Here is an 18,987-nt window from a genome sequence, read left to right on the forward strand (position 1 = left end):
CATCCCCAGCCAGTTCCCCCCCTCCCCAAACCCGTCTGGCTCAGTCCAAGGGGGCTCTCCCAGATCCTGGTTTAGGGGGAAACAGGGAACTGGGGTCCGTCCCCCTCGGCCCATCGGGGGGTGAACAGTTTTATTGAGTTCCAACCGATCCGGATCCCTTCAATCAGCCCGAGGAGAAAACCGAGGAATAAACCCGGAGGAGGTGAAAAATCCGTGTTTGGAGTTGTCACAGGGGCCCAAATCCTCGCGGATGGGAGCTGGGAGATGTTAGGAGAGGGGCTGCTGCAGGGCTGGGTGGCTGCAGCAGAGGCTTTCCTAGGGTTCCAAACATCACTTCTGCTGTCCCAAATCATCCCTGGTGTCCCAAACCAACCCAGACATTCCTTGATCGCCCCAGCATTCCCAGATTCCCAAGCCCTGCATGGGGCCATATTCCCGACCCACTTACCACTGGATTCAGGGAGGGGAGGAAAAGGAGAGGTAGAAAGAGGAGGAGGAGATGGAAGGATCCGGTCAGCCCTTGGAAACCTTTGGGAAAGGATTTAAGGGAAAACCTGGGAATTTGGAGATGGCCCGGCCCGATTCCACGCAGCTCTGGTGGCTGCAGGGGGACAAAGAACACAGAAGAGAGAAAACCTCGGGAATTGTCCCAGAGCGGGGTGGGATGAGGCCCTCCCCCAGGGTTGGGGGATTCAAGGCACTTGGAGCGGGGCTGGGGGGAGGGGTCTCGCCCAGATCCCAGGGGGCAGCGACAGGGGAGGAGGGTCCAACCTCCCTGGGGTCACCTCCAGGTCACCCCCTGGGCCCTGCTGCTGCTCTGACGGTTTTTGGGGCTTCAATGCTCACTTTTCATTCCAATTTCACATCACTGTTTCCATTTAATCCAATTCCACTTATTTGGTTCCAATTCCATTTCAATTTCAATTTTCAACTTTGATTTCAATGTTTAATTCCAATTCCATTTTTAATTAAAATTTCAGCCCAATTCAAATTCCAATTTTAATTCCAATTTCAACTTTAATTCCAATTCCAATTCTAATTTTTATTCCAACTGCAATTCCAACCCCAATCCCTCTGTGAATTTCCCACTCCCCCCCAGGCCCCCGGGCCCCGCAGCCCCGGGCAGCCCCGTCGCTGCCCCCGCGCCAGGGAAGCTGTCCCCACACGTGGTAAAACCAAAACATACAAAAATAACCCAAAAGTCGTTAAAATCCGGGGAAAACCCACAACGAGACGAGCCCCAGGTGCCGGGGGAGTGTGGCTTTCCCGAGCCCCGTCCCCGGGAGCCGGGATGGGGCTTCTCCGCAGAGGAGCGGCCTCGGCCAGGGACGGAGCCCACGAGCGCTGCCGGCTCGAGCCTAGAACTCGTCGTGCCGCACCAGCGCCTCCCCGAAGTCCGTGGCCTGGCTGCCCACGAACAGGTCTGACTTGTCCACGATCTCCTCCCGCGTCAGCTTCCCGTCCTGCAGGGAACGCCACATCCCGCTGTCTCCCCATCCCGCAGGGAACGCCACATCCCGCTATCTCCCCATCCCGCAGGGAACGCCACATCCCGCTATCTCCCCATCCCGCAGGGAACGCCACATCCCGCTGTCTCCCCATCCCGCAGGGAACGCCACATCCCGCTGTCTCCCCATCCCGCAGGGAACGCCACATCCCGCTATGTCCCCATCCCGCTGTCTCCCCATCCAGCTATCTCACTATCCCGCTATCTCCCCATCCCACAGGGAACACCACATCCCGCTATCTCCCCATCCCACTGTCTCCCCATCCCGCCGTCTCCCCATCCCGCCGTCTCCCCACTCCTCCTCCCGCTCCCCAAATCCCCCCAGAGCTGCTGGCCCACCTTGTCCTGGTCAGACTCATAGACGAGGTGCCGGGCCTCAGCCTCGGCATGGTCGTAGTCCGAGGGCAGGATCCAATCCTTGGTCTCCTCCTTGTCCATCTTCCCATCCCGATTCTTGTCCCGGAACTCCACAAACTGTTCCCGCTCCGTCTTCACCCACTCAGGCTCATCAGCATCACCGTCCTGGCTGTACATGTCACCTGGGGGGACAGCAGCATCAGCCCCACGGTCCTGTCCCCACCCCAAGGATTGACCCAAAGCCTTGAGTTCCCTAAATCTATCCCCAAAACCCCAAAGCACCATCTGGGTCATGATTTCACCCGAAAATCCTCGGTGGAGGCCTAGGGGCAGGTGGAAGTTGAGAGAGAGAAGAACATTCTGTGAGGGGGAGGACTGGGAAGGACACGGCGGCAGCGGCTCCCACGGGACGGGGACACTGAGGGGACATGGACAGGACATGGAGCAGCAGCACCAGCGTCTCACCAATGTACTCCTCCAGGTCAATGAAACCATCGCCATTCTTGTCAATGTCCTCCATGGTTTCCTGCAAGAAGATGCCAGCGTGAGCCGGGCCCAAGGTGCCCCTCAGTGACCACCCGCCACCAGAGCTTCCCAAAGTGCCTCTGCGCTGGCCCCACCTGCACAACGATGTCCTTCATGTAGTCGTACTCCTCGGGGTGCAGGAAGGCCGTGAACTCCTCCTTGGTGGCGGCCAGGTCCCCGTCCTTGTCGGCCATCTTGAAGCGCCGCTCGTCCCGCACCATCATCTGTTTGTAGTTGAAGCCATCGTCAGGGTCCGGATCGTCTGGGGAGCACAGGGAGCACCCGGGTCAGCTCAGGCAGGGCGAGCACCCGTAACCACCAACACAGCCTCAACCAAGTCAACAGTGTCAGCTCAACCTCAACCTCCTCTACTGAACCTCAGCTTCCTCTCAACTTCAACCTCAGACAACTTTGATCTCCCCAGCCCAGCCTCAACCTTCACCCCAACCCAACCTCAACCTCCCTCACTCAACCTCCTGAACACAACCTTCTCATCCTCAACTTCCTCAATGCAACCTCAACATCCTCCACCCAACCTCAAACTCAACTCAACTTCCTCCCTCTCAGCACAACCTCCCGATGCTTTGCCAGCAAAAGCTCAATTGCAGCCACCCCTTCTCTGCCGCGCCCACTCCCAGGAGGAGCTGCGGAAGCCCTGGGACCATGACATTCCCAGGGAGGGGCCCCAAAAGACAGGCCTTGGGGGCTTTGGCCGGCACGGCCAGAGGCTCAACGGGAACTATTTTGGGAGGGGAATGTGTAAGGGGATCTGACTCGCTGCTGGCAGTGGCAGGGCCAGCAGGCACCGGCCGGGTGGGACTGCGGGGCACGCGTGGCCGCCTGGCACAGCCCTGCCAGCAGCAGGACAGGGGTTACAGACACAGCAGTGTCCAGCAGCCCTGGAGAACGTGGATCCTGGGGGACACTGCCACGCTCTGCTTGAGTTAAACCTGAGCCAGGCCCCATCTAACAAGAAGGTCCCAAAGCTCCCGTGTCCCTGCTCTATTACCTGAGGCAAAAGGCAGGCATTGGGGAGCCTGGGATTAAGGGGCTCTGGAGCATCCATTAAATATCCAAAGATTCTTACTTTAAGGCAGCTCTAGGGCTGAATGAACCCCAAATTGCCCATTCTGTTCCCAAGGTTTTGCCTTGAGAAGCAGCATAGCCTCGAACAAGGAAACCTTCAGGACCAGCGCCGTTAACAGATGATTCCTTAATTGCTGTTGGGCTAATTAATGGGTTTGATGGGGGAGTGGGGGGGGCGGGGGCAGATGGGTTAAAAAGGGTTAAACCCTCCCAAAGCCCCCAAAGTTACTTCCTGCCTTGGTCCCTGGGCTGGGAGAGGTCTGGGGGAGCAGGGGGTTTTGCTCAGAGTATGGCAGCAAAGCCACAAACTCAACCCTCCATCTTGTGTCCTGGTTTTGGATCCCACCATGGGATTGAGGAATTAACAAAAATAGGAGTGGTGATGATGATGATGATAATACTCTGATTTTGAAGGGAGTTTCAAAGGAGTTTCCAGTCTCAGATGAAACTCTTGGACATTTATCACTTGATATTCCGTGCTTCCCAGGACTCCCCCCAGCAGAACCCCACACTGCTCCGTGACACTTCTGGGGGCCACCCAGTGATTCATCCTGGTGTGTAATTAATTAATTAATTAATAAAACCACTCCCAGCACCTCATTTTGCTGACAAAACACATTCTGGACCCTCCGAGGCAGCCAAGGGCAATGCCTGGCCCCATGAATCCCTTGGCCACGGGTCAACACTCAGGAGGCACTTCCAGAGGTATTCCAGCCCCACTCTGGCCAGGGAGGGGAGCGAGGAGAAGACAGGGGAACATTTGAGCAGCAAGGAGCTGTGGAAAAGTAATTCCTGCCGAGAGGAGCCGGAGCCAGAGCGTGAGGCAGGATCCTCCCGGCGCTCCGTAAGGACACAAGTATGTGGGAGCAGCAGGAGCGGAGGCTGCACCAGGGCCTGCCAGGGGCACGCAGCCTCCGGGGCTGCTCCAGCTCTGGAACCGGCCGTGCCGGGGGCTGGGCACTCCCCACACCCTGCCAGACTGCGGGGGAACTGCTCCTCCAGCTCATCAAGGGGGTTCTGTTCATGCAGGGCTCTCTCACTAAGGCTTTTCCTCGTGAATGCTCACACTTTTCCCTATCCAACACCTGCAGGTCCAAAATGCCATCCCAGACCCCTCAAACTGGGCTCAACCCTTCCCTGACCTCTCTGCCCCTTCCAGGCTGGATTCACACAGGCAGATTAGCCCAGAAACCCGTGGCAAAGGGAGCTTTGGGAGGTGCTGCCCCAGCCCAGGGGTGTCACAGGGCCCTCCCTGGCCACCAGCACAGCAAATCCAGATCCTCCCCGATCCCAAGGGAGATGGATGAGCCTCCTGTGCAGCGGCTCCCCCTCTGCACATCCCGCGGAGCAGTTTGACTATTTTTGGCAATATTTAGGAAATTAGAGTGGATTCGACACTCCAGAGCCGCAGCTCCTCCGCCAGGCCAGTCTACAGTGCTGGAGGCCAGAGCTGGCACAGGGCTTGACGGTTTATGGTTTTAACCCCAGAAGAGCTGCTGCTTCCCTCACTCCCAGGGATGTCTGAGGCCATGCCTCACTACTGGCCCAGCACCTGTCCCAAAATCCCTGAGCTCTGGGGCCTAAAACTGCTCCCAGGACAAGTAAAGCAACTGAAATCTCTGCTAGTGGTTTGTTGGGTTTAGGGATGCAATGGACACACCAAGGTGGCTCCACAGCTGCGGATCAGTGCGTTCCACCTGCTGGTCCCAAATTCCCCCACAAAGCAGGAATTCCAAAGGGCTGGAAACCCCCATTCCCACATGCCATTCATCCCAAAATCATGTGGATTCAGCCCAGGGCTGCATTTGTCACCAGGAACATCAATAATGCCCAAGTGTGGCTGCAGAGGGGAAACTGAGGGTGTGGGGTGTGTAAACTTTCCGTTGGGGAGATTTCCATGTATTTTCGGTTCTTTTCCTTGGATTTCTCTTTTCTAATGCCACCAGGAGGTCAATTTGTAGAGTTTTAGAGGTTTCAAAGTGTAACATATTGGGGACATCTGCTCCAGCTGGCCCCATGTACACCAAGGCCACATCCTACATCATATTCCTGTGCTTACCCCAGGGGACAAATCCATCTCAGGTCAGCCAAACGCCAGCCCAGCACCATCCCACACTCTCAACCACAACTTCCTCTGGGCTTCCCTAATCCAGGCCCCAAACTCCCCCTCCACAACCCTGTCTGGATCCATGTCCATCCTGCCAACCATCACTCCATGAGCCCATCCCAGTCCCTGACCACCACTGACCACTGTGCCCTGAGCCCACCCTGATCCCTGACCACCCCACTGACCCTCAGTGACCCAAAGCAGAGCAGGACGTCCCAGCTGCTGGCTCCAGGAAAGGCCCAAGCCAAGAGCCAGGACCTACCCAGGATATATCCATAGGTGGCATTTTTATACTCCTCCCAGGAAACAAGCCCGTCCTCATTGAGGTCGTGGCCCTTCCACTGGCGCTCCACATCCTCGTAAATCCAGCGCTTTTGGGCAAACTTGATCCAGGCCTTCAGCTCCTCCACTGTCACAAACCCATCTCCATCCTCGTCTATTTTCCCTACAATCTTCCTGTGGGAAACACAGAGAAATGCATCAAAAGTTAAAAAAAATGAGAGGTTAGCAGGGAGAGAATGGGAAGGGGCAGAGGGGGCAAGTTGAGGTCATTACAGAATTTGGGAATTCAACCATTTGGAGAGTTTATCCTTAAAAAGCAACATATGGTTCAGCTGCCAAAACTTTGGCTCAGACATGAAAATCCCTGGCTTGGCCACTTCTGGACTACTCAGGTTCTGGTTTCTTCAGAAATTCTTAGTTTTAGGGGAAAAGCTTCATTTTAAGCCCCTGGGAAAGACCCATCCATGAGTCCTTTGACCAAGATGGTGCAGGTGATGAGTACAGACCCATATTTGTATTAAAAATGGGAATATCGGTTCTGCCTCTCCTGGTGATGCCAGGAGAAAGTTTGAGGTGGTTATGAAATTTGCAAATTCAACCATTTGAAAAGTTTATCTTTAAAACCAACATTTTGGGTTAGCTGCCGAAAAGCAAGGTCAGCTGCCAAAACTCTGTTTTGGACACAGAAAACACTGGCTCAGACATGGAAATCACCAGCTTGGCCACTCTCGAACCACTCAGGTTGTGGTTCCTTCAGGAATTACGAGTTTTAGGGGAAAACCTTCCCTGTTAAACCTTAGGAAAGCTCCATCTGCACGTCCTCCCGCCTTGCCGGCGCCGGGCGAGGAGCAGGGACGCACATTTCTGCTAAAGCCAGGAGGTTTGGGGAAGTTTGGGGAAGTTTGGCTCTGCGGGAGGAGCGGGAGCCGCCCAAGCCCAGCGGAGCAGAGCAGCCCCGGTGCCGGGCCGGGCAGACACCGGAGCCGCAGCCCCGGAGCCGCGTGCCTCCGTTATTTTTAGCAGCAGCTGTAGGAAAGGCCGGCAGGAATGCGGGATCCAGGGGCAGATGGAGCCGGGGGGTGGGGGCTGCTTGATCCGCAGCAGCGCTTGCTCCCCAGAGCACTCCCAGCTCTGTGCTGGGGAGGTTTTGGGCTCCTCGGATGAAAATCATGGATAACAGTCCCAAAATCCTTTGTCTGGTGAAGCAGGATCCTGGTTTTTTTCCTCTAACATGAAGGTTTAACGGAAAACAGGTCAGGAATCCTGAGCTCCAGCCCAGGTATTTAAGGAATTTTAGACAGGTGGAAAACAGGGAATTTTAAATTTTAGATTGCCGCTAGGACTATTAATTCCAAATATATTGACGCAAAGGGAAAACCGGGCACTGGAGCCACCCATGCTCACACCCAGGTTTCTGTGTTTCAGAATTGCCTCGGTCTAGGAAAACCAGGAATTCCTCTGTGGCACAAAGGATGTTCCTGGCAATGAGAAGCTGGAGAGAGACTGGAAGAACAAAGGGAAAATGTGGAATTTAGTTCTGACAGCGAGAGGCCAGAGTGGGGGCAGTGGGCAGGGCTTGGAGACCTGAGTGATTTTAAAGAGAAATACATAAAATAAATATGTAAATATAAAACAATAGCTCATCAATAGCACCCAAATTTATGCACACATATGTAAAATATTATAGAAATATTTCAGAATTTTATACATCAATGTGCAAAGCGTCCCTTCCGATATTTCTGATCAAACACAGAAATATGCAAAATGTCACATAAATATTCAAAATCTTCCGTATAAACATATAACAAATCAATATTATAAAATTCTGCATAGAACTATGTATATGTTTAATATTCATGTGGATAGTTACTATCCATGTAACTATCCACAGAGATATTAAACATTTGTCCATGTAAATATATAAACCACAAATAAAGCTCTCAAATCCTTCCTATTTCAGGGGGAAAATTCTGTGTTTCCCTCTCCCAAGAAGGTACACCACTAGCAAGGGGATTTATTAGGGAAAATCCCTGGAATGGAGGACCAGAGCCGGCAGGGATTGATGGCCAGGCAGTTTTTCCAGGGCAGTTTCTACAGGGTTAATTAGGGAACAGCTTCCCAGGGAAGTCAAACCCTCTCGAGTGCTCAGGAAGCTCCCAAACCTCCTCCCCACCCCGGTCCGGGGGCTGGCACCAGCTGCTCACGGCTGCTTTCCCAGGGCAGCAGCCACCAAACCCTTCCACTTTGCCAAGGGCCCGTCCTGCCCCCAGCAAGGGCAGGCAGCAGATGTTGGCGAGAGCAGCAGCTGCTCCCCGTTCCCACTGCCCGGTCCCATTCCCACTGCTCGCTCCAAGGGACCAGCACTGCCGGGACACACGGACACATCAACCGGGGCAGGCACTGGGCAGCAGCTGCTCCCCGTTCCCACTGCCCGCTCCAAGGGACAGGGACACACCGACCGACCGACCGACCGGGGCAGGCACCGGGCAGCGCTCCCAAGCCGCGGCCCCAGGGCAGGAGGGGAGGGAGCCGAGGCGGAGCTGCCGCAGGAAAAGCGGCCCCTGCTGCAGCACAGCCCCGCTGGGGCACAGAGCTCACAAAACCCCCCGAGATAAGGGGTTTACGGGAGGCCCTGGGCTCGGGATGGCCGGAGCTGCCCCGCAGACAGCCCTGGGCTGTTTGTATGCAGGGCAGTAAATCCCCCGTGGAAAGGCGTTCCGGGTAACGCAGCAGAACAATGGGATTGAGCCGTGACGGGCTCTGGGATTGCAGCCCTGGCATCGAGAGAGGCCGGGGGGGGCCCAGCTTCCCTCCCATCTGATGCTGCTCCAGGGGCATCGAGGCACTCCCTCTGATTGTGCCAGGTGGCAAAAAAGGAGGCAAAAAGTCTCCTGGATCCTGTATTTTGGAACTTATGCAGCGACCAGGGCCTGGCTCCAAAGGATCAAGGGGTTTCCCAGTTTAAATTGTCCCTGGAGGGAGGAAATTCCCTCTGGCCATGAAGTGCTGGAGGAGAGGCCAGCAACTCCTTCCCACTGGGAGCCTGGACGACCCATAAGGATGGATGGAACCTGGCACCCCCTGCCCTGCACATCCCGCTGTGGGAATTGGCTCACTCTGGAGGTGTCCCCAGCACCCACATGTGGTTGAGCTTTCCTGTCCCATCGGGGAGCACCATTCCCAAAAAACAGCCCAAAATTCACTATCAGCTGTGGTAGGTGCTGCTCCAGCAGCAGAGCAAGGTTGGGATGCTTGGCTGAAAAAATCAAGTCTGACTAAAAAAGGGGGAGAGAATCAGGTGGAATCTTGGGAAGGGATTCCTGGCTGGGAGGGTGGGCAGGCCCTGGCACAGGGTGCCCAGAGCAGCTGGGGCTGCCTCTGCATCCCTGGCAGTGCCCCAGGGCAGGCTGGACACTGGGGCTGGAGCAGCCTGGGACAGTGGGAGGTGTCCCTGCTATGGTGGGGGTGGCACTGGAGGGGCTTTGGGGTCCCTTCCCACCCAGCCATTCCATGAAAGCCCAGCCAAAGCACCCAGTTCCAAGGTGACTGGAGCCCAGCACCCTGACAATGTCCTGAGCTCCCTGGGGAGCCTCTGTCCTCCAGGCCCCCCCACCCTGTTGGAGCCTGCAGGTCCCAGGTTTGAGCCACCCTGAGCCCCAGAACAACTGCGGCAGCAGCTGCTGCGGGGGCACCTGGCCCTGCACGGCTCCCAGAACCATCCTGGGCCAGATCTCAGGGCAGGCACGGCCATCCTGGATCTGAGGAGAGACACGGCTATCCTGGATCTGAGGGCAGGCATGGCTATCCTGGATCTGAGGGGAGATGTTGGACGGGGAATCTCCATACAGGCTCTGTTTTTCCAACTCCCAACCAACCTCCAACTGAGAAACACCAGTGATGCCAGGGGCTCCAGAGGCACCCAGAGAACAGGGAGCGAGCACAGCACAGTGCAGAACCCCCCGTCTGCTCCGGAGTTTTGGGGAATGCCAGGCACAGGAAATGGCTCCGGGTGACTTTTTGGGGGATTCCCGGGGGGGGGAGCGTGCCCGGGAGTGCCCTCCCGCTCCGGGCAGGGCGGGGATGCTGTCCTTACCCCAGGCGCTCCTTGCTCTCCTCCGGGGTGAGCTGGTCGAAGCTCTTGGCCTCGTCGGCGCCCAGGAAGGCGTCGTGGTCGTAGTCGAAGCTCTGGGCATCGTCGTGCTCGCGGGCGCTGAGCGGGGCCTCGCGCACCACGCGCTCCTTGCGCTCCGTGGGCTTGGCCGAGCCGCACAGCGCCCACACGCCCACGCACAGCAGCAGCCGCGGGAACCGCATCGTGCCGGGCCTGCCTGCGGGGACAGGGACAGCGCCGTGGGACAGGGACACCGGGATGGGGACACTGCCCTGGGACAGGGGCTGGGGACAGGGACACTGCTGTGGGACAGGGACACCACCGTGGGACCGGGGCTGGGGACAGGAACACTGCCGTGGGACAGGGACACTGCCGTGGGACAGGGACACCATGATGGGACAGGGACACCACTGTGGGACAGGGGCTGGGGACAGGGACACTGCCATGGGACAGGGGCACCGGGACAGGGACACTGCTGTGGGACAGGGACACCACTGTGGGACAGGGGCTGGGGACAGGGACACTGGGACAGGGACACTGCTGTGGGACAGGGACACCATGATGGGACAGGGACACCACTGTGGGACAGGGGCTGGGGACAGGGACACTGGGACAGGGACACTGCTGTGGGACAGGGGACAGGGACACTGCCATGGGACAGGGACACTGGGACAGGGACATCGCCATGGGATGGGTTGTTTGGGAAGAATAGGGTTTAGGGCCAGTTATCTTGGAAAAACTGGGGATTAGGGCAAATTATCTGTGAGAAATGGGGATTAGGGCATGTTATTGGGGAAAAAACAGATTAATAATAATACAGATTATAGGAGCAAAAATGATTAATCCAGATGATCTGGATGAAATGATAAATATGGATTGTCTGGGCAAAGATGATGATTTAATGCAGACTGTCTGGGAAAAATGGGGAATTACTGCACGTTATTTGGGAAAATGGAGAACTAGTGCAGATTTGTGTGGGCACAAATGACTAATAAATGCAAATTATAGGGGAAAATGATGAATATTCTCAGGTCAAATTGATCAACTGATCCTAATTATCAGGGCACTGTAATGAACTGATATGGGTTATCTGGGCAAAAGTGATTCACTGACATGGATTATCAGGGCACAGGCATTCATTAACACAGATTATCAGGGCACAGTGACTAATTAACACAGATTATCGGGGCACAGGGATTAATTAACCCAGATTATCGGGCACAGGGAATTTCCAGCCCCGTGCACGTGGGGAATGTCCCGTTTCCCCAGAGCTGCTCCCGACCCCATCCCAGAGCCCCTCCGAGCAGCAGCTGGGCTGGGAAGGGATCCAGGGGTGGGGAAAGGGGTCCTGGAGGGAAGAAAGGAAGGAAGGAAGGAAGTGGATCCAGATGGAGGAATGAAGGACGTGCACACCCCAGCTCTGCCCCCCACATCCCCTCCCCAGCCCTGGTGCTCCCCAGACCCACTGCAGGTGAATCCTCCCCCACACTGGGACCGCCTGGACAAACCACCCAAATGGGCCTGGGATCCATGGCAGCTCTGGAGGGATTCCAGAGGCTCATCCCTTTAGATCCCAGCAGAAACTCAGGTGTTCCCCATGCTCGTCACTGAGATCCCATCTTAGATCCCATCTTAGATCCAGGTGTTCCCCATCCTGATCTCTAAATTTCAGTCCAGCTATTCATCATCCTGGTGTATTTAGCCTTAAATTTTAATCAAGATATTTCTGGTTTTTAACTCTTTCATTCTAAATTTAATCCAGATAGTCACCATCCAGAGCTCTTAAATGCAAATTTATTTCAATATATTCCTCATCCCTATTGCTTTAGCTTAAATTTAAACCCAAGATATTCCCCATCCTTACCCCTTTAAATTTACATCCAGGTCTTCCCCATCCAGAGCTCTTAAACATAAATGTAAACCCAGGTATTGCCATTCCTTATCTCTTAAAGTCTGTGGTTTAAAATCCCCTTTAGCCTGAACCTCAGCCCTTTAACCTGAACTCTCACCAAGGAGTTCTGCCCTAGGAGTGACCCAGGAATGACCAGGAGTGACCTGGGACTGGTCCCACGTCAAACCAAGGCACTGGTGGCAGGACATGGGGGAAAGGACATGGAAAAGCCCTTTCCTTCCTCTTTTTGAATGAGGATTTATCAGACCATTCAGAAAATCCACAAGCTTCAATTCCTTGGAAGTGGGGGAGGACAGGGCAGGGTGAGGGGAAAAAGTCACTATTTTAGTGTTTCTGGGGAGAAGAAACCTCCCAGGAGGGAAAGCCAGTGCCAGGTGTACGTGGAGCTCTGTGTAACCCTGTCCCAGGAGCTGACTCCTGCTCCTCTGGGTATCCCCAGCCCCAGGAGCTGCCTCCTGCTCCTCTGGGTATCCCCATCCCCAGGAGCTGACTCCTGCTCCTCTGGGTATCCCCAGCCCCAGGAGCTGCCTCCTGCTCCCCCTGGGTATCCCCATCCCCAGGAGCTGCCTCCTGCTCCTCTGGGTATCCCTGTCCCAGGAGCTGACTCCTGCTCCTCTGGGTATCCCCATCCCCAGGAGCTGACTCCTGCTCCTCTGGGTATCCCCATCCCCAGGAGCTGACTCCTGCTCCTCTGGGTATCCCTGTCCCAGGAGCTGACTCCTGCTCCCCCTGGGTATCCCCATCCCCAGGAGCTGCCTCCTGCTCCTCTGGGTATCCCTGTCCCAGGAGCTGCCTCCTGCTCCTCTGGGTATCCCTGTCCCAGGAGCTGCCTCCTGCTCCCCCTGGGTATCCCCATCCCCAGGAGCTGACTCCTGCTCCTCTGGGTATCCCCATCCCCAGGAGCTGACTCCTGCTCCTCTGGGTATCCCTGTCCCAGGAGCTGCCTCCTGCTCCTCTGGGTATCCCCATCCCCAGGAGCTGCCTCCTGCTCCTCTGGGTATCCCTGTCCCAGGAGCTGCCTCCTGCTCCTCTGGGTATCCCTGTCCCAGGAGCTGACTCCTGCTCCTCTGGGTATCCCTGTCCCAGGAGCTGACTCCTGCTCCTCTGGGTATCCCCATCCCCAGGAGCTGACTCCTGCTCCTCTGGGTATCCCTGTCCCAGGAGCTGACTCCTGCTCCTCTGGGTATCCCTGTCCCAGGAGCTGACTCCTGCTCCTCTGGGTATCCCCATCCCCAGGAGCTGACTCCTGCTCCCCCTGGGTATCCCTGTCCCAGGAGCTGCCTCCTGCTCCTCTGGGTATCCCCAGCCCCAGGAGCTGACTCCTGCTCCTCTGGGTATCCCTGTCCCAGGAGCTGACTCCTGCTCCTCTGGGTATCCCTGTCCCAGGAGCTGCCTCCTGCTCCCCCTGGGTATCCCCATCCCCAGGAGCTGACTCCTGCTCCTCTGGGTATCCCCATCCCCAGGAGCTGACTCCTGCTCCTCTGGGTATCCCTGTCCCAGGAGCTGACTCCTGCTCCCCCTGGGTATCCCTGTCCCAGGAGCTGACTCCTGCTCCTCTGGGTATCCCCATCCCCAGGAGCTGACTCCTGCTCCCCCTGGGTATCCCTGTCCTGAGGAGCTGACTCCTGCTCCTCTGGGTATCCCTGTCCCAGGAGCTGCCTCCTGCTCCTCTGGGTATCCCCATCCCCAGGAGCTGACTCCTGCTCCCCCTGGGTATCCCCATCCCCAGGAGCTGCCTCCTGCTCCTCTGGGCACATCCCAGCTGCCAGGGCCTGCCCAGCCCCGTGCTGATCCCAGGACCAGCCCAGCCTGGAGCACAGAGTGACCTGGAGCGGGTCAAACAGCCCGATGTTATCTGCCAGTGTCCACACAGAGCCCAGAGGCACTTGGAAGTGATCAAAGAGGGACAATCCCAGCTCCGGGCAGCGCCAGGAAAGGTGCTCAGAGACACCAAAACCCACAAACCACAGTTATCCATAAAGAATTCTCCAGGAAAACCTGGCAGCACCAGCAGCTCCTGCTGACCAAGGGATGGGCCCTGGACTCCCTGTGGGGATCCCAGCCTGAGGGAAAGCAGAGCCCCTCTCATCCCAAGGATCCCTCTCCTCCCGGATAAAGGGTCTCTGGGTGAGCCGCAGGGAAGTCAGGAGCAGGAACCAGTGGGGGGAATATGTGGGGGTCAGAATGGGGGCCCAGACCCTCAGCTGGGGAGGAACTCGGGATTCCAGCGGGGCTAGGTGGGATACTGATGGAGGACATTGGGATTCCAAGGATATTGATGGAGAAACTCAGGGTCCCAGGTGGGTTTTCATGGGCTGTTGATGGAGGAACTTGGGATTCCAGGTGGGTTTGCTGAAATATTGATGGAAAAACCCAGAATTCCCATTGAGTTTGCTAGGATACTGACAGAGAAATTCAGGATCCTGCACTGGGCTTGTAACTGTGGTGACATTTAGAGGAAACTGATGGGAAGAAGCCCCTCACATTTCCCATGTGGGAGGCCAACAGGACCCCATAAAACCCCCCACGGGCAACACAATTTGTTCAGGTTTGGGAATCAGCCTGCTTCGGCTTTTCACGGGATGGATCCCATTGGAGCAGCCAGGGAACAATTAACTGGGACCCCAGGGTGCCACCCCGGGGCACGGCAAGGGGAAAAGGATGTACGGATGTGGGGGAGACAGGGAGCCAAAACCAATCCCGGGGCAGAAACGGGCTGGTCCTGCTCCAAACCAGCCCCAGCGTTTGGGGTCACCGAGAGCTGCGGGAGAGGAGCACGGGCGGGGGGGTGGCACCGCGTGGGGCAGCACCGAGGGTCCCACGGCCCGTTATCCCGGTGTCCCGAGGGTCCCACGGCCCGTTATCCCGGTGTCCCGAGGGTCCCACAGCCCGTTATCCGGGTGTCCCGGGGGTCCCACAGCCCTTTATCCCGGTGTCCCGAGGGTCCCACGGCCCGTTATCCCGGTGTCCCGAGGGTCCCACAGCCCGTTATCCCGGTGTCCCGGGGGTCCCACAGCCCGTTATCCCGGTGTCCCGAGGGTCCCACGGCCCGTTATCCCGGTGTCCCGAGGGTCCCACAGCCCGTTATCCCGGTGTCCCGGGGTCCCACAGCCCGTTATCCCGGCGGATAACGCCCCGGGGCAGGCGATGGATTCCCGCGGGCCGGTCCCGCCCTGGTCGTGAGATGCAGAGACTCCGTCCCCAGGACCGGCGGTCCCGACCGGCCCAGCCCACCCGCCCTGGGCCCGGTCTCGGGCGGCCCTGGAACTCGGCACCACACAGCGGGACGGGCCGCAGGAGTCGCGGACGCGGCGGCGCCGCCGCTCCCGCCCGTTCCCATGGAGACCGGGCCCGGCGCTGCCGCCGCCGCGTTACCGCCACACCGCAGCGGCCCCGCAGAGCTGCTCCCGCCGCTTCCCCGCGCCCCAGGCCCCGGCCCCGGCCTCGGTGCCCATCCCGGTCCCTTCCCGTCCCTCACCGTCCCCTCCGCCGCCGCCGCTGCCGCCGCCGCTCCGCGCACCGGAAGTCGGCGCCGCGCCACGCCGCACGGCCCCCCGCGCGCCCTCCCCGCCCACCAATCACGGGAGGGCCACGCCTCTTCCCCCGCGCCGATGCGCGTTCCGATTGGTCTTTTCTGCCGCCACTCCGCCCCTCTGCCCGCCCCCGCCTCGCGCCCCGCCCCCCGCGCCCTCCTACGGCCCCGCTCCCTCCGGCCCCGCCCACCCCGCCGGGGACGGGGGCGCTGATTGGCTGGAAAGCGCCACGTCCTCAGGCGCGCGCCGGCCGTCGGCCCCGCCCACTGGGGCGCCCCGCGCCGCACTGCGCACGCGCACGCGGGAATGGCAGAGTCACGTGTGCGGGAAAGGCGGGAAAGCCGAGGCGGGGCTGGGGTAGTGGAGCCGAGCGTGTACCCCTGGTCACTCCTGGTCACCCCCTGGTCAGTGCCTGGCACCCCCTGGTTACTGTCTGATCACCCCTGGTCAGTGCCTGGCACCCCCTGGTTACTGTCTGATCACCCCTGGTCACCCCTGGTCAGTGCCTGGTCACCCCTTGTTCACGCTCTGGTTACTCCCTGGTCACTACTTGGTCACCCCTGGTCACCTCTCTGGTCAGTGCCTGATCACTGCCTGATCACCTTCTGGTCACCCCCTGCTCACCCCTGGTCATTCCTGGCCTCTCCTGGTCACCCCTGATCAGTGCCTGGCCACTCCTGGTTACTGCCTGGTGTCCACCTTGTCAGTGCCTGGTCACTCCTGATCACCCCCTGGTCACTGCCTGATCACCCCGGTCACCCCCTGGTCACCCCCTAGTCACCCCCTAGTCACTCCTGGTCACTCCCAGCCTTTCCCTGCTGGTCAGTGTGGCCCAGTGGAAGGGATGGGCTGCCATGGAGCTGCAAACTCAGTTACAGAGACCCCTGGGCAGGACCTGCTGGGGTCACTGAGCCAGATACCGGCCCTACACTGACCCCACAGTGCAGGGAAATCCCACTGTGCAAAGCACAGAGCAGGCACAGAGGGGACAGAGCAGGCACAGAGGGGACAGAGCAGTCCTGCAGCAGTCCATCAGCTCCGCCCTGTGCAGACCTGTGTCATTTCAGGGCTGAGGCTGGCTGGGCCCTGTGACAAACCCGCTGCAGGCATTCAGCCCCACTTCAAAGACATCAGCACCCACCCCCTCACCCGTGGAACTGTTTGTGAAGACATGAGTGTACACCTTTCCCATCACCAACAATCCCAGCCTGTGCATCCCTGGCAGCGCTGCCCAAATGCTCCTGGAGCTCTGGGGCTGTGCCCGTTCCCTGGGGAGCCTGGGCAGTGCCCAGCACCCCTGGAATAGAGCCTTTCCTGCTGTCCATGCTATCCCTCCCCTGGCACAGCTCCAGCTGTTCCCTTCATCCTGAGGTGTTTATCCTGCTGGGCTGGGCAGTTTGTCCAGAAAGATCTGGAAAGAGACAGAGCTGAAACATCTCAAACTTCAAGGAAGATGTCAAGGGGCTGGAGCCCCAGGAGGGCTGAGGGAGCTGGGCAGGGGCTGAGCCTGGAGCAAAGGAGGCTCAGGGGGCCCTGGTGGCTCTGCACAAGTCCCTGCCAGGAGGGCACAGCCGGGAACAGGGACAGGAGCAGAGGGAACGGCCTCAGGCTGGGCCAGGGCAGCCTCAGAGGGGAATCAGCAGGAATTTCCCCATGGAAAGGGGTTCAGGCCTTGGCAGGGCTTTGGAGCTTTGGAGTGCCCGAGTGCCCATCCCTGTAGGTGTCCAAGGAATTCTTGGATGTGGCACTCAGGGCTCTGGGCTGGGGACAAGGTGGGGATGGGGCACAGCTGGGATTGGATGGGCTGGGAGGGCTTTTCCAACATCAGTGATTCTGAGATTCTGGAAAAGCTTTACTGAGATCCAAAATGATTTGTTCTGTTTTCCTTGGATCAGCTCAGGAGGACCTTGTGATACAAGGTAAGGAGGTTTGGCAATCAGGATGTTCTCTGGGGGCTGCAGCCTTCTCAATAACTCCCAGAGGAATCCATTCCAAGGTTGTAAGGGCGCCAAAGGGACACCAACAGGCCTGGAGCTTGCAGCTTGTGCCTCTGGGCCATCTTGAAAACTGGGATAACTTTTGCCAGCTTACAGTTGATTTTGGTTGGAAAAACGTCCAGGACCATTGAGTTTCCCCAGCACTGCCAAGGGCACAACTGACCCTGTCCCCATGTGCCACATCCACACGGCTCTGAAATCCCAACAGGGATGGGCACTCTATCCCTGTGCCAGGGCTGCTCAGCCCTTCCCAGGAGGAATTTCCCCAAAATCCCCCCTGAGGCTGCCCTGGCCCAGCCTGAGGCCGTTCCCTCTGCTCCTGTCCCTGTTCCCGGCTGTGCCCTCCTGGCAGGGACTTGTGCAGAGCCACCAGGGCCCCCTGAGCCTCCTTTGCTCCAGGCTCAGCCCCTTCCCATCCCCATTCCCTGGACACTCTGGCCCCTCTCTCCACGCTCCCAGCCACACTCCGGCCGTGCCCCAAGCCATGACCACATCATCCCAAAATATCCCCGGGCTCCGCGTCCGCAGTGACGGCCCGGCTATAAATACACTGGCTGCGGTGCCCAGGCTCCCTGCACACGGTGTGACCCCATCGGCAGGGAATGTCCCCAGGGCCCCGGTCCCGCTTTACGGGCTCCCAGCAGCGTCAGGCTCTATTCTCTCAGCGCTGCCCCTGCTCCGTGACACATCGGGGGCTGAGGTCAGCGCCGGAGCAGCCCCCGGACACAGGCACACTGCGGGGAAAGCAGCAGTGCTACAGCCACGGCTTCCAGCGCCGTGATTCATCCGCCCCGCAGAAATGCCTAAATTAGGGCAGCGGGAGCATCCCGGGGCTGCGGCTCTCCTCTCCCGGGGAGCCGGGCCGGGCAGAGGCTCCCTCCAGCAGATATTTACAGTCAGTGAGATAATTCCATAATTCCAGCCTCGCCGGGAGCGCTGCCAGCGCTGACACTCGGGCACGGCCCCGCAGTGAAGTCACGGGCTGAAAAAGCGCAGCCCAGAATTCCTTGGAAAACCGCCCACTGTGTTTTTCCCCTCGTTAAATCTCCCTTGGTGCTGGAAGCGCACAGTCTGGAGAGCAAAATGGTCCCAGATATGGGGAACAGGCACTGAAAGCATGAGATTTTTATCTTACTAAGAAAATACGTCTCAGGGGTTGAGATGGTGAACAAAGGGCAGCTCAGGAAGGTTGAAATATTTAAATTTTAATAAAAATGTAAGTTAAGGGGGTTTAGTTGGGTTTTTTTTAAAAATGGTTTGAGAGTAATTTTGGTTTTGTTTTTGGGGTTTTTTTTGAACAAAACTGCCTTAAGAGGTTGAAATGTGAGGGGTTTTTTGAGTGAAATACGGTTTGGAGTTGGGCACCGGGAGGCTCTGGGGTGGGCACTTGTGCCCAGTCCCAGGGACACAGAGCAGCTCCCGGTGTCCTGGCCACGGCCCAACAATGCCCACAAAAACCCAGAGGACTGAGGGGAGTCTGAGGCTCTTTCTGTGCCCTCCATCAGCTTTCCCCATGGAAGGGACCATTCTCCTCTTCCCCCACAGCCTCGTCTGACCATTCCTGGGGAAG

The 18,987-nt window shown here is 58.0% G+C and overlaps 1 protein-coding gene across 1 annotated transcript; it reads right to left on the reverse strand.

The window, feature by feature from the left end:
• Nucleotides 1-95: 95 nt before the first annotated feature.
• CALU (calumenin) lies at nucleotides 96-15,448 on the reverse strand. Its single transcript, XM_036401462.2, has 7 exons — nucleotides 15,366-15,448; nucleotides 9,958-10,192; nucleotides 5,845-6,038; nucleotides 2,485-2,651; nucleotides 2,330-2,390; nucleotides 1,847-2,046; nucleotides 96-1,463 (listed from the first exon to the last, which is right to left on the reverse strand). The coding sequence occupies exons 2-7, from the start codon at nucleotides 10,176-10,178 to the stop codon at nucleotides 1,359-1,361; spliced, it is 948 nt and encodes a 315-aa protein (XP_036257355.1). The 5' UTR covers nucleotides 10,179-10,192; nucleotides 15,366-15,448; the 3' UTR covers nucleotides 96-1,358.
• Between the last annotated feature and the right edge of the window lie 3,539 nt (nucleotides 15,449-18,987).

Source organism: Molothrus ater, chromosome 5, assembly GCF_012460135.2.
Source record: "Molothrus ater isolate BHLD 08-10-18 breed brown headed cowbird chromosome 5, BPBGC_Mater_1.1, whole genome shotgun sequence".
In the NCBI taxonomy this organism is placed as follows: domain Eukaryota; kingdom Metazoa; phylum Chordata; class Aves; order Passeriformes; family Icteridae; genus Molothrus; species Molothrus ater.